This window comes from Anabrus simplex, chromosome 14 (genome assembly GCF_040414725.1).
Source record: "Anabrus simplex isolate iqAnaSimp1 chromosome 14, ASM4041472v1, whole genome shotgun sequence".
Taxonomy (NCBI): Eukaryota; Metazoa; Arthropoda; class Insecta; order Orthoptera; family Tettigoniidae; genus Anabrus; species Anabrus simplex.
In genome coordinates, this window is record NC_090278.1 from 95,385,492 (window position 1) to 95,398,933 (window position 13,442).

A 13,442-nucleotide genomic window follows, 5' to 3' on the forward strand; every position below is an offset into this window, starting at 1 on the left:
CTGGCAGCAGTGTATGATGATGTTTATGATTTCATATTTGCCCTTATCTCTGCTTTCTATTCTGTTTAGTTTATGTTTTGAGTATATTGCAGGCCTCTTTATTGTGTAAACACAATTTTAACAAATTGTAAATGTATTTATACAGAGACTAATTAATGGCATTATATTTTAAATATTAGAATAAGGTTTTAAAGTTTCAAACTCAAGACAATGTAATATATAAACGCTTTATATTTAAGAGTTTTTTTTAAAGTTTATTATGGATAAGTTTGTTAACGGCAAACCAAAAGTGTAAGTTCTAGAATAATGTTACCAGTTTAACCTTGTAAGAATATTTATAGCTGAAGATGTTCAAAATATGTACGAAACATGTCCTATGTTTTAACAGTTAAGCAATAAAATAAGGATGAGATCCTAATTTTATAATTGCTTTTAATGTATTGAATAGGTGAAAATGAAAGTTTTATTGTTCTCCTTTAACAGACTTTCAATACGGAAAAATGAGGATAGTCTCTTGCAACAGCGGTAGTAGTCGAAGCGGAAGCTGACGGAACCATCAGAATTGGTCTGAGAGGGAGTCACATAACAGGTGTACACACATATGAAAGTATGACACCAACACAAGCCTGGAATGGAACACCTGGTGATGAGGAATGTACAAATTTGGAAAACACCAAAATGAAATAAGAATAGTGAAGGGAGCTACCTACGTAAATCCTTAATTGCTGGCAACCATATATTACTTAATTGATAGCCAGTGTCCCGGTTGAAATTGTTAGGAATCCTATGTATTTCTACATTCGCCTGTAGAATCCTGTACCTGTAGTGTCTAGTGTGGGTAAGAGCTCGAGCATCTTGGAGCATGACATCCTGACCGGACAATAGGGCGTGCTCAGCTATTGCTGAGTTGTCTGGCGGGTTGAGATGAATATTTTGTTCATGATCCTTGATACAAGTACTAATAGACCGGCATGTTTGGCTAACGTATACCTTGCCGCAATACAGAGAATTTTGTATACCCCAGGATGTAAAAGTGGGGACAATTTGTCCTTGGTTTTACTTTATGGGCTGTGAAAGAGTGAATGGTAACATGAAAATCTTGTTGTTGGCAGGCCCATTACCTTCTGTTTGGGAAGGGCTTCCAGACTTGGGAGTACAGTCCCAAGTATGGTCTTCGGTCGTACACGTACGTGCTGTTGCATGCCGTCCCCGCCTACTTTTACCACCGAATGCTGCAGCCCAACCGCATGCTCATCTTCTACTTCACGCGCTGTCTCCTTGGACTGCTCTGTGCATTCTGCGAGGTCTTCTTCTACAAGTAAGTACATCATGATTTGTAGATCCGACAGTAGTGCTTGATTTGAGGTATGTAGCTACCTTTTGTGTTGTTCATAAATGGTTCTTTCAGGAAAGTGCAAGGATAGCACATTTCCAAAGACAAAAAATGAACAGACTCTTTTATACCTCCTCCCGTCCTCTAGTCTTAATGATAAAATATTTTTTAGGAAAACTTAAAAGGGTCCACCTTTTCAATACAAATAAATGTTATAAGTTTATTTACAACATATATTTATACTTGGAACTAGTTTCGACGCTGTTTGGCGTCATCTTCAGCCAAAATGTTACGAAGTTGAAGGACAGCATTTAGGTCAGTTTGTAGACAGCTGGGCTGAGTGGCTCAGAGTGTTGAGGCGCTGGCCTTCTGATCCCAACTTGGCAGATTCGATCGTGGCTCAGTCTGGTGGTATTTGAAGGTGCTCAAATACGTCAGCCTCGTGTCGGCATATCGGAAAAACGTAAAGGTAGTTACTAGGACACAAAGCAAATAACATCATTATTATTATCATCATCTTCATTTCCCGTTTCCAGCTTCCCGGGTCAGGTTGTGAATCAAGGACCCACATCGCTGCCTGTCTCTCCACCACTCTTCTCCTTTTTTAAGAACATCTTCTGGTTTTTCTCCCCTCTTCTCTATGCACCCTCACACTGAATCTTTCGGGGTCTTCCTCGTGGTCTCTTTCCTGTTAACTTCTCTGAAAGAAAGCTTTTTTTTTTGCACTCTCTCTTCTCCCAATCTCATCATCTGCCCATACCACTTTAGCTTTGTTGTTTCTTTCCTGCCTTGAAGTTTCAAGATTCCTGTCCTTTTCCTTATCTCTTCATTTCTAATTCTATCCTTTCTGGTCTTGCCCTCGATGCCACTTAGGAATTTCATCACCGTTGCCTGTACTCTGCTCTCCTCTTGTTTTGTTGTAGTCCACAATCCTACTGCATAGGTTAGTATGGGTTTATAATAGGTTGTGTACAATACTTTCGAACATCTTGGTTCCACAAAATACCCCTTACACTCTGGTAGAAGCTGTTTGCTTGTTGTATTCTTTTCCCAGTTATTATTATTAATTTGTAGACAATGTTATCGTTTAACCCTCTCCCGTCATAAAAGGAAAGAAAAATTCCACCTAATCAATACATTTATTTTCTTGTAAAGTATTACAATTTAGGACCGGTTTCGACCCTTCATAGGTCATCCTCAGCTATATCAGAATCACATTTGCATTTCTATCTTATACCTCTGAAAGACCTTCATGATATATTGTTTCATAATTTTCAGTGAAAACTTATCTTAAAAACCTACAAATTTACAAGCGTTGTGTTAAAATTAAAAATTAAAATTACAAAACTTTGTCTATTATATACATGCACTTTGGCTGACAGAATGCGTCCTTGGGTTGATTAAGCATCTATCTTAGGTATTGTTGCTTATTCTGTTGAATCAGTTCCCTTTTTATACTTATGTACAATCGTTAATAGATTATCAGTAAAATTTGATAAATAAAACTTGCGTGATAATTACAATAAAATATCATGTTACATCTTTACACCATATTGCTGGAGTGATATTATTTTAGGTAGAATATAAATGCTTGTTGACCTCTATAAAATATTTTTACATAAACACACTAATATATTTTAAAGTCTAATCATTGTACTTTAAAGTCTAAAATACTTTTTGCTTTGGATCTTGCGTTGTTATATGGTAAAATATTCTAACAATTTGTCTTTATATAACATCAGATATTGATAATATTTAAATATGCCGTGTATGGTTGGCTTTTAAGTCTAATGATTAAATGTCAGTTCCTTCTTGCATAAAATTACAAGTTTCATATTATGTTGATTATGTATTGTATAAAACATAAATGTCTATTAAATAGAATGCTTATCATTTACTACAGAAGTTTTTTAAAAACACTTGAATGTCTAGTAATATAGTCAATGTATTAGTGACATTGAAACGTGTTGGCCTTGATTCTTGCGTTATATTTCCATAATTTGCCTTTTTTTATATATGTCGAATGTTGGTCTTTATAGCTTCCATTTGTAAATAACAGCACTTTCCTATAATTGTGAAATGGATCCATATAAGCTTGATACGTGTTAAATTATGTACTATATGTGTGATTCAGTTCTGGTCTAACTTCTGTTCTGGAGTTTTCTCCCATCAAATGCCGTAAGAATGTGGTGGTTCCTTTCCCTTTTTGAGGCTGGTAAAGTCTGTAAGCCGAAATGAATGAAGTGAGTTAGATTTCAATAGAAATGTAATATTGTGTGAATTTGTAAAGCCTGAATTAATTTACTTACTGCTGGATGTTTGAAATGCGAGTTTCTTGGCCGTTTGACGAGTAATGTACCCCGTACTGATGGTTCTAGTGTTGTCTGTTGTGAGAGGGGCGGAGGGATAAGTAGGGGAGGTTGTTACGTGTGTATGGGCGGAGTCACTGAGGTTCGCTGTCTGCGCCGTAGCTTGCGTATGACGTCGTCTGTTGACTATTTTGACGTAGTAGTTTTTTAATTTAACGTTAAGAATTTCATACTTAGGTTCCGTATTGAAACAAGATTTACATCAAGGAAAGGACAATAATTTCCACCTTTTCAATACTATATATTGTGTGAAAGTTTTACATAACAGTTAAAACATCACAACTTTTGTACATTCGGTACCGGTTTCGACAGATTCCCTGTCATCATCAGCCAAGAATAATTAAACGAAGACAAGTATAGATCATGACTCTTATGGTGGGATTACAATGGTGGAATAAAAATATACATTATATGTTTAAAATAGTATATACATACACAAATTGAGGTCAGTAAAATAGGCATATTTCTATAAGGTGTACACCTTAATATTTCTAATTAAAAGGTTAGCTTGTTGATGTAATATATGGTAAAATTTGATTGTAGGCTTAAATCTGTAATATTTTAACTTTTTGACCAGTCGATTAGTTGAAGTCATGTAGCCATGTTTGACACATTAAAAAGGTAAGACAGGAACGATTTTATTGAACAAAATATTAGTTTTTTCAGATAACTCATTTATGTTATAATTAGGATTTGCATACTGATCTAGTGTTATATATAATTCTTCGCTTATATTAAGCAAAGGACCTTTAGGTTCTACATTTAATATTTTTAAATCGTTATTTATGTCCGTAAAATTGTGCTTATATTCATGCATATGCTGCCCTATTGCTGAGAAATGATTATGCCTAATTGCGTTTACGTGCTCATTATATCTAGTCATGAAATTCCTGCCCGTACGCCCCACATAACTTGTTAAACAGTTGTCACATTCCATTCGGTAGACTCCTGATTGAAGATATTTGTTACTACTATTTACTGATTTGCTATTATACACTGACTGACAGAGCAAATGCAACACCAAGAAGGAGTGGTCCGAAAGGGATGAAAGTTGGGGAAAAAACAGAGACGGCACGGACGAATAACTGATGTTTATTTCAAACCGATATGCAGGTTACACAATGCGCACGGCATCGACTCAGTAGGATGTAGGACCACCGCGAGCGGCGATGCACGCAGAAACACGTCGAGGTACAGAGTCAATAAGAGTGCGGATGTTGTCCTGAGGGATGGTTCTCCATTCTCTGTCAACCATTTGCCACAGTTGGTCGTCCGTACGAGGCTGGGGCAGAGTTTGCAAATGGCGTCCAATGAGATCCTACACGTGTTCGATTGGTGAGAGATCCGGAGAGTACGCTGGCCACGGAAGCATCTGTACACCTCGTAGAGCCTGTTGGGAGATGCGAGCAGTGTGTGGGCGGGCATTATCCTGCTGAAACAGAGCATTGGGCAGCCCCTGAAGGTACGGGAGTGCCACCGGCCGCAGCACATGCTGCACGTAGCGGTGGGCATTTAACGTGCCTTGAATACGCACTAGAGGTGACGTGGAATCATACGCAATAGCGCCCCAAACCATGATGCCGCGTTGTCTAGCGGTAGGGCGCTCCACAGTTACTGCCGGATTTGACCTTTCTCCACGCCGACGCTACACTCGTCTGCGGTGACTATCACTGACAGAACAGAAGCGTGACTCATCGGAGAACACGACGTTCCGCCATTCCCTCATCCAAGTCGCTCTAGCCCGGCACCATGCCAGGCGTGCACGTCTATGCTGTGGAGTCAATGGTAGTCTTCTGAGCGGACGCCGGGAGTGCAGGCCTCCTTCAACCAATCGACGGGAAATTGTTCTGGTCGATATTGGAACAGCCAGGGTGTCTTGCACATGCTGAAGAATGGCGGTTGACGTGGCGTGCGGGGCTGCCACCGCTTGGCGGCGGATGCGCCGATAGTCGCGTGCTGACGTCACTCGGGCTGCGCCTGGACCCCTCGCACGTGCCACATGTCCCTGTGCCAACCATCTTCGCCACAGGCGCTGCACCGTGGACACATCCCTATGGGTATCGGCTGCGATTTGACGAAGCGACCAACCTGCCCTTCTCAGCCCGATCACCATACCCCTCGTAAAGTCGTCTGTCTGCTGGAAATGCCTCCGTTGACGGCGGCCTGGCATTCTTAGCTATACACGTGTCCTGTGGCACACGACAACACGTTCTACAATTACTGTCAGCTGAGAAATCACGGTACGAAGTGGGCCATTCGCCAACGCCGTGTCCCATTTATCGTTCGCTACGTGCGCAGCACAGCGGCGCATTTCACATCATGAGCATACCTCAGTGACGTCAGTCTACCCTGCAATTGGCATAAAGTTCTGACCACTCCTTCTTGGTGTTGCATTTGCTCTGTCAGTCAGTATATATGACATGCCTATTATTTTGTGTAGTCTTAAATGCTATTTTAATGTTATGCTTCTTCAGAACATTGGTTAGTGAATATACGCCCGTATTATTGAAAGTGAAAGTTGCGTAATTTTTTCTGGGTTGAACTGGTTTCGTCAGAGTGGTGTTGGGTCGTGATTTGAACTTAAGAATGATGGAATTAACCATTTCTTTTCTATAACCATTTTTTTGAGCTATTTCGTGAATTAATTGTAGTTCATCTTTGAGATCTGCTTTTGACATCGGTATATTAAACGCTCTATAAATCATATCCAACCATACACGGCATATTTAAATATTATCAATATCTGATGTTATATAAAGACAAATTGTTACAATATTTTACCACATAACAATGCAAGATCCAAAGGAATAAGTATTTTAGACTTTAAAGTACAATGATTAGACTTTAAAATATATTAGTGTGTTTATGTAAAAATATTTTATAGAGGTCAACACGCATTTATATTCTACCTAAAATAATATCACTCCAGCAATATGGTGTAAAGATGTAACATGATATTTTATTGTAATTATCACGCAAGTTTTATTTATCAAATTTTACTGATAGTCTATTCACGATTGTACATAAGTATAAAAAGGGAATCGATTCAACAGAATAAGCAACAGTACCTAAGATAGATGCTTAATCAACCCAAGGACGCATTCTGTCAGCCAAAGTGCATGTATATAATAGACAAAGTTTTGTAATTTTAATTTTTAATTTTAACACAACGTTTGTAAATTTGTAAGTTTTTAAGATAAGTTTTCACTGAAAATTATGAAACAATATATCATGAAGGTCTTTCAGAGGTATAATATAGAAATGCAAATGTGATTCTGATATAGCTGAGGATGACCTATGAAGGGTCGAAACCGGTCCTAGATTGTAATACTTTACAAGAAAATAAATGTATTGATTAGGTGGAATTTTTCTTTCCTTTTATGACGATTGGTAAATGTCAATACGGAAAATGGAATTCATAAATCAAGATAACCCTCTCCCATCCATAGCATAATATAGGTTACCACAGATGCTGGGCGCTTCCCTTCCGTAGTAGAGATGGGGGAATATGATTCATTTAGAAGAACCGATTCATTTGAAACGATTCACTAAGATGATTTGTTAATTTGATTCGTTCATTCAATTCATTCATTCGATTACCACGTGACGGAGAGCCGAAAGTGAAACCATAGACTCAGATGAACAATTCCATTGTGTTCTTTATAACTGCTACTGCCTTGCAAGTTTACAGGTCACAAGAAGTGAAATGTTCAAGGTAATTTTAACAAGAGTAATAATCCTTTTCAGAGGTTACAGTCGAAAAATGCTACACAACTGTCCAAATAATCCTTTCCAAACTTAAGTAGCTACCATTCGAAACTATACGACAATCGAATGTGAAATTTACAGTAGATATGAACATTTTTGTTTCACACGTTAGTTCACAGTACTTCACAAGAATGAGAACAGGAATGAGAACCTTGAAGTAAACTTAACCTAACATTTCGCAACGAGCTGGATTACAGTTCCGTGAAGTATGTGACTTGAAACGACGTGATAATTTCTTATTTAAAAACAAATATTTTTTTGCTATTAGGTTAGGAGTATTTGACTTGTGAACCAGACTTTTAGTTCAAGTTAAATAAAATATAACAGTCATTCTTCACAAGTTGTCATTGATTCAAAAATTGGCGATGTGAATCAGAACAAATGAGGAACCAAGCAAGAACCAAGGAATGAGTTGCGGCTGCCATCTCTTGATTCACAAACGAGTCTATTCATTTTGTTCACTGAATCATGATTCAGTCGTTCAGTGCAATGATTCGTTCATTATGAATCACTCGTTCAGAATCTCCCCATCTCTATTCCGTAGTGAACTTAAGTGTAGTACATCGTAAAAATTACGTTCAACCTACGGACAAACAAACAATGTACACTAGTATCCAAAAGTTAAGCATAATCACTAAATGAGGCCATACTGCCTGATAGGAATGTCAGACACATTGCTGAACAAACGGAAGCTGAACACACACCAAATGTCACACAACTTGTCCAAAAAAACAGTGTCAGAAAGGTTCTGATAGCTAAGGTACACCTTTGACAACAACTAATAAAACTTGGCAATGTCTTCCACAATAAAATATGCTGTTAATAGGGTGTATGGTTACCCCTAATGGCCACACATGCTTCGCAGCGACGTGGCATGCTCTCTATCAGATGGTCAAGAGCTCTTGTGGCAGTCGATCCCATTCTTCCGAAAGGGCAATGTAAAGGTCTTGGAGGGTCCTTGGTGGTGGGTGACGGGATGAATTCGCCTCCCCAATGCATCCCAGGCATGTTCTATAGGGTTCAGATCCGCAGACCTCGCTGGCCAGTCCATGCGATGAATGTCTTCCCCAGCTAGAAATTCATCCTCCAGAGCAGCGCAGTGCGATCGGGCATTATTGTACATTAAGAGAAAGTCTGGACCAACTGCACCTCTGAAGTGTCAAACATGTAGTCTCAGTACCTCATCCCTGTATCTCCGACCATTAACAGTGTTCCTCAGACCACCCATGAAGATGTGCAGGTCCATACGGCCATTCAACATGATGCCGCTCCACACCATGACGCCACCACCACCATACAGGTCCCATTCCATGATGTTCCTGTGGTTGTATCGGCTACCCAGTTCTCTCCAGATTAATGTGCGATGGGAATTGTTCTGCAAACTGAAGCGGGATTCATCTGTGAAGAGCACATGCCTCCATTCATTCATGGTCCAGTTTCGATGTTGACAGCTCTACAGTAAACGGGCTGGTTTCTGTGGTGGAGTGAACGGGACGCACACTGCTGGGCATCAGGCAAACGGTCGTGCTGTTTTGAGCTTCCGGTACACAGTTTGCCGGGAAACGTCAACCCCTGAGACGGCTGCACGCTCCGCCGACCTTTGTCTTGCAGGTGCACTCCGATTTCGTCGGGTGGTTAAGGCCAGATATCGGTCGTCCTGTGGGGTGGTTACCCTTAGTCGATCTGGTACTGGCCTACGATTAACATGTCCTGTGTCTTGAAATCGTCTCCAAAGCCTGGAAATGACACTTCGTGGCACATTCAAGGATATGGCGACTTCGGTCTGTGCCTGGCCTGCTTCCAGGCGGCCGAGTATTCTACCCTGCAAAATGAGATCCAAATGGTGTCGTTGTGCCATTATGTTGTCACGTTCACCACGAGGCTACACTCCGCAAAGTATAACAGGGCAAATACGACTGGGGGAATATGGGATGCAGGCACTGGCTGTGTTTACTTTGCGGTTACGCCACTAGTCAAAGCAGGGAACACTCCTTTCCTAGGTTGGTAGGTGCGTATGTCGTGTTGCCCTACTTACTCGTAACTTGTGCTTAACTTTTGGACACTAGTGTAGTTAATGTACTTCTTAGTGGCCACTACTGCAAGTGACTTGTTGTCACTTCAGCCTGGTGGTATTGACTCATGATTGTTAATCTAAGAGTGTGTACCCATCAGTTGTAATGAAGGAACCAAGGTTGTGGAAATTAGAAACCTTGGTGGGTGAGTGCCACACTTCAGGCATTCAGTCTTTGTCAAGTTCAGCCACAATCCGTATTCTCGTTTGGTTGACTAATAGTTTGAGAGAATCTCGGTTCCCATTTGCCAACGTAACATCATCAGCCAAAAGGAGAGTCTATGGATAGGGCATTTGCAGATCACTTGTACCAGTATCCATGTACAGAATGTAGAGAATACAAGATGAGCTCATGTGGGATGTGATCAAGTGCCTTCTGTGGATCTGGAAAGGTCAAGTAAACTCCTTTTCTTTTCCTGTGTCTCTCTGTCACCAGCCCGATAGCATGGATTGCATCGGTTGTTCTGTGACCTTTAACGGAGCTAATACTTGCCTTCAGGATTGAAATTATCTTTCTAAGACTTACAAAAAGAAATGTAGCTATTCTAGAAAGAGTTAAAGCCCTCTTCTTAAAAAGAGCTTCAGGGGTGCCCAAACTTTACCTGTCAGAGAAACCTTTCTCATAGAGGACTTAAAAAATAACTTTTGGTTTTTACATCTCTCAAAGCAGCAGAACAAGAAATTATTTATTTAAAGGTATGTCATATGAAAATCTGGCTGGAATTTTATTCCACGGGAACATTGACCAACAGAACTTGGATATCAGCGTCACGTTCTTATGAGAATTGATTTTTACCTTCTGTGCTCTTACCAGTTAATCATTCCATGAATCCATAGATTGATGCACATGTGATTTATGCGTTTACCATGCAAGTTGGCCATACGGTTAGGGGCGCGCAGCTGTGAGCTTGCATCCAGGAGATAGTGGGTTCGAACCCCACTGTCAGCAGCCCTGAAGATGATTGTCCGTGGTTTCCCATTTTCACACCAGGCAAATGCTGGGGCAGTACCTTAATTAAGGCCACGGCCGTTTCCTTCCCACTCTGAGCCCTTTCCTATCCCATCGTCGCCATAAGACCTATCTGTGTCGGTCCGACATAAAGCCAATTCTAAAAATAAAAAATATCTGTATGGTAAACTTTTTGAAAGATATCACATTGAGTTATTTAACAAGAGAAGAAATCAGTTGGTGAATATGCAAAAGCCAGTGTTGAATTACTTTTCTTCTTAAAATAAGTATTTGTGTTTACACATTTCTGCGCATTCCAGCAATATTATTAAAGACAGAGGCATGAGCTGCTAGAGGCGTGAAAATTAGGTTCCCTTGTCTTGCAAACCTAATGCTGCAGAGGTTAGAAAAGACCCTTGACAAATATTGTTCATTTCATATTGTTCTAAAGTGTTCAAGCATATTCCTTTTCGCATTGATTATGTGAATTTCAACGCTTTTTAACTACTTCATACATCAGTCTGTTATGCTGCAAATTGTTAGCTAAGGCAGACACTCTGTTGTATTAGCGCTTGAATGTGTCTTGTATACTTTATATTGAAATTTTACAGGTTTGTCTAAGGTAGAACTGCAATGTTGTAGCGACACAAAACATCAAGGGAGTCTTTTCGTAAGACTGCTCAGAATGTGGATGAAAGTAATTTATGTTCTCTCACAAAGAGTAGTGAAGTTAAGTAATTCATTATAACAAAATATTTTTGGTCATCTGTTTTCCGATCTCAGAGGAAGGGTATGGTGATATCACTTCTTGTTCAAACCATTCTGTGAAAACCTAATCTCTCCCATCATGGAGACTCAAAATGATGAGCAAGTGATTAACCTTTAGAATGTCAGCAACGATATATTATCATTTAAACAGCGCACCTTTCTGTCTGCATTCAGCACAATTATGAACAGCAGATGGCAATATCTTGGTGTTCTTTTTCCATTAGAGTAAAGAACGTAGTTTCTGATTTTATTTCGGCTCATTTGTTCATTTATTTCCACACACGGGATTACTGAATTCCATATGCTTCTCTGGTTATGTGACGATTGGTAGTTTGAACAGATACTTTTCAAATTTCTGTGTTAATTCACTGGAATGGCTGCATTGCAGGGGGATTATCAAATATCCTCTGTAATTTTAAGTTTGAATTATTTTTATTGCTATTTTTAAAATTTGATTTTTCGAAGTGTTCAGAATTTTTCTTTTTTAAAAATATATTTTGGAACTTGACAGTATTGTAACAATTGACAGTGGTAAGTACATACCATCCTCAACGTTTCCTGCAAGTTTAAAGTCAGAATATTAAAAATTGTAAATTGCCGGTATGTGGTGCTTTAAATGGGGACTTTCAAAATGCTACTAATTAGCCTGGCATTCTCGGCATGAGAGCACGGCACTAAGAGGGTTAAGACAACAGTCATCCATATTTCGAATACTATCGGTCTTTTCTTGTTGAGGTAAATAAAAGAAGAATTTGTGAGAGTGAGTAAAAATTTTTTTTTTTTTCATATTCCTAACGATCTAAATACCCATTTATAATCCTATATTCAATATAACTTAGCAGATATCACAAAGATCACCCACAAAATTAATCGTATTGAACCTGAATGCAGACAACAACTGCTATAGGCTCCGTGCGCTGCGAGTGGCGAACATTGTAAGTTAACTGTTGATAAACTTTAGCATGATAGGTTAATATAGTTGTTTGATCCGTATTGACTAGTCTGACTCTATTACTGAACTATTTAAAATAGTTTTACTTGAATCCGCCTTGTCAATACATCTTATAATGAAAGAAAACTATTTATTTAACCACTGACCGCTGATGAAGGGAATGGATGACTTTCCGAAACATGTATGGTTAAATAAATAGTTTTCTTTCATTATAAGGTGTATTGACAAGACGGATTCAAGTAAATCTATTTTAAATAGTTCTGTAATAGATTGTAAGTTAATGTGTTTCACCGTGCACATATCCGCTGTCGTCTCACCGCATGCTACCATGGCCGACTAAATAATAACAGTGGGATTTCAGAGTGTTTTATGCAACAACAACAATTGGCCACATTATTCCAAACTTCTTTTATCTATTATACAGTCTTCCTGCAACAGCTGCATGTTGCCCAAGGACAAAGAGTACCTGGATATAGATACAGTAGGTAATGTGATCGTATGATGTTAAGAGTGAGGCACGTCAAACATTTATTTGGTCTCCCTCATCCTTTCTTCCATGTTATCTGTCTTTCCAGTCTTTCTTCTTTCATCCTCTTGACATGTCCAAACCACCTCAGTCTGTTCTGTTCCAGTTTGTCATTTACTTTTTGCACATTTAGCTTTTTCGATATGTCTTCATTTCTCACTGTATCCCTCCTTGTGTTCTGTACCATACTCCTGCCAGTACTCGACTATCATCTCTGAGTCATTGTGCAGGTTTCTGCTGTGTGTGTGATTATAAGTAAGTAATATCCCTTGTTGTTAGCCTTCATTTATACATCTTTATTCCATATTAATCTCGTACCTGCCGGGCTGAGTGGCTCATACGGTTAAGGCGCTGGCCTTCTAACCCCAACTTGGCAGGTTCGATCCTGGCTCAGTCCGGTGGTATTTGAAGGTGCTCAAATATGACAGCCTCGTGTCGGTAGATTTACTGGCGTTAAAAGAACTCCTGCGGGACTAAATTCCGGCACCTCGGCGTCTCCGAAGACCGTAAAGTAGTTAGTGGGGCGTAAAGCAAATAACATTATTGCAGTGGGTAAAGATAGTGCTGCGAGATCTTTTATCTTGTAGATGGCCCTTGTCGCTGCCGCGGTTCTTTCTTCTATGTGGTAATTAAAAGACAGAGCTGTGGTTTGAAGAGTTATTCCTAAGTACTTGAATTTGCTGACTACTGTTAGATCGTTGTTACA

General features: G+C 39.5%; 1 protein-coding gene across 1 annotated transcript in view; it reads left to right on the forward strand.

Moving 5' to 3' along the window:
• Alg9 (alpha-1,2-mannosyltransferase Alg9) overlaps nucleotides 1-13,442 on the forward strand; it is a 121,884-nt gene that overhangs the window by 1,319 nt on the left and 107,123 nt on the right. Inside the window, exon 3 of the mRNA XM_068230367.1 lies at nucleotides 1,113-1,318. Coding sequence (XP_068086468.1) covers nucleotides 1,113-1,318 — 206 coding nt within the window. The remainder of the gene's footprint in view (nucleotides 1-1,112; nucleotides 1,319-13,442) is intronic.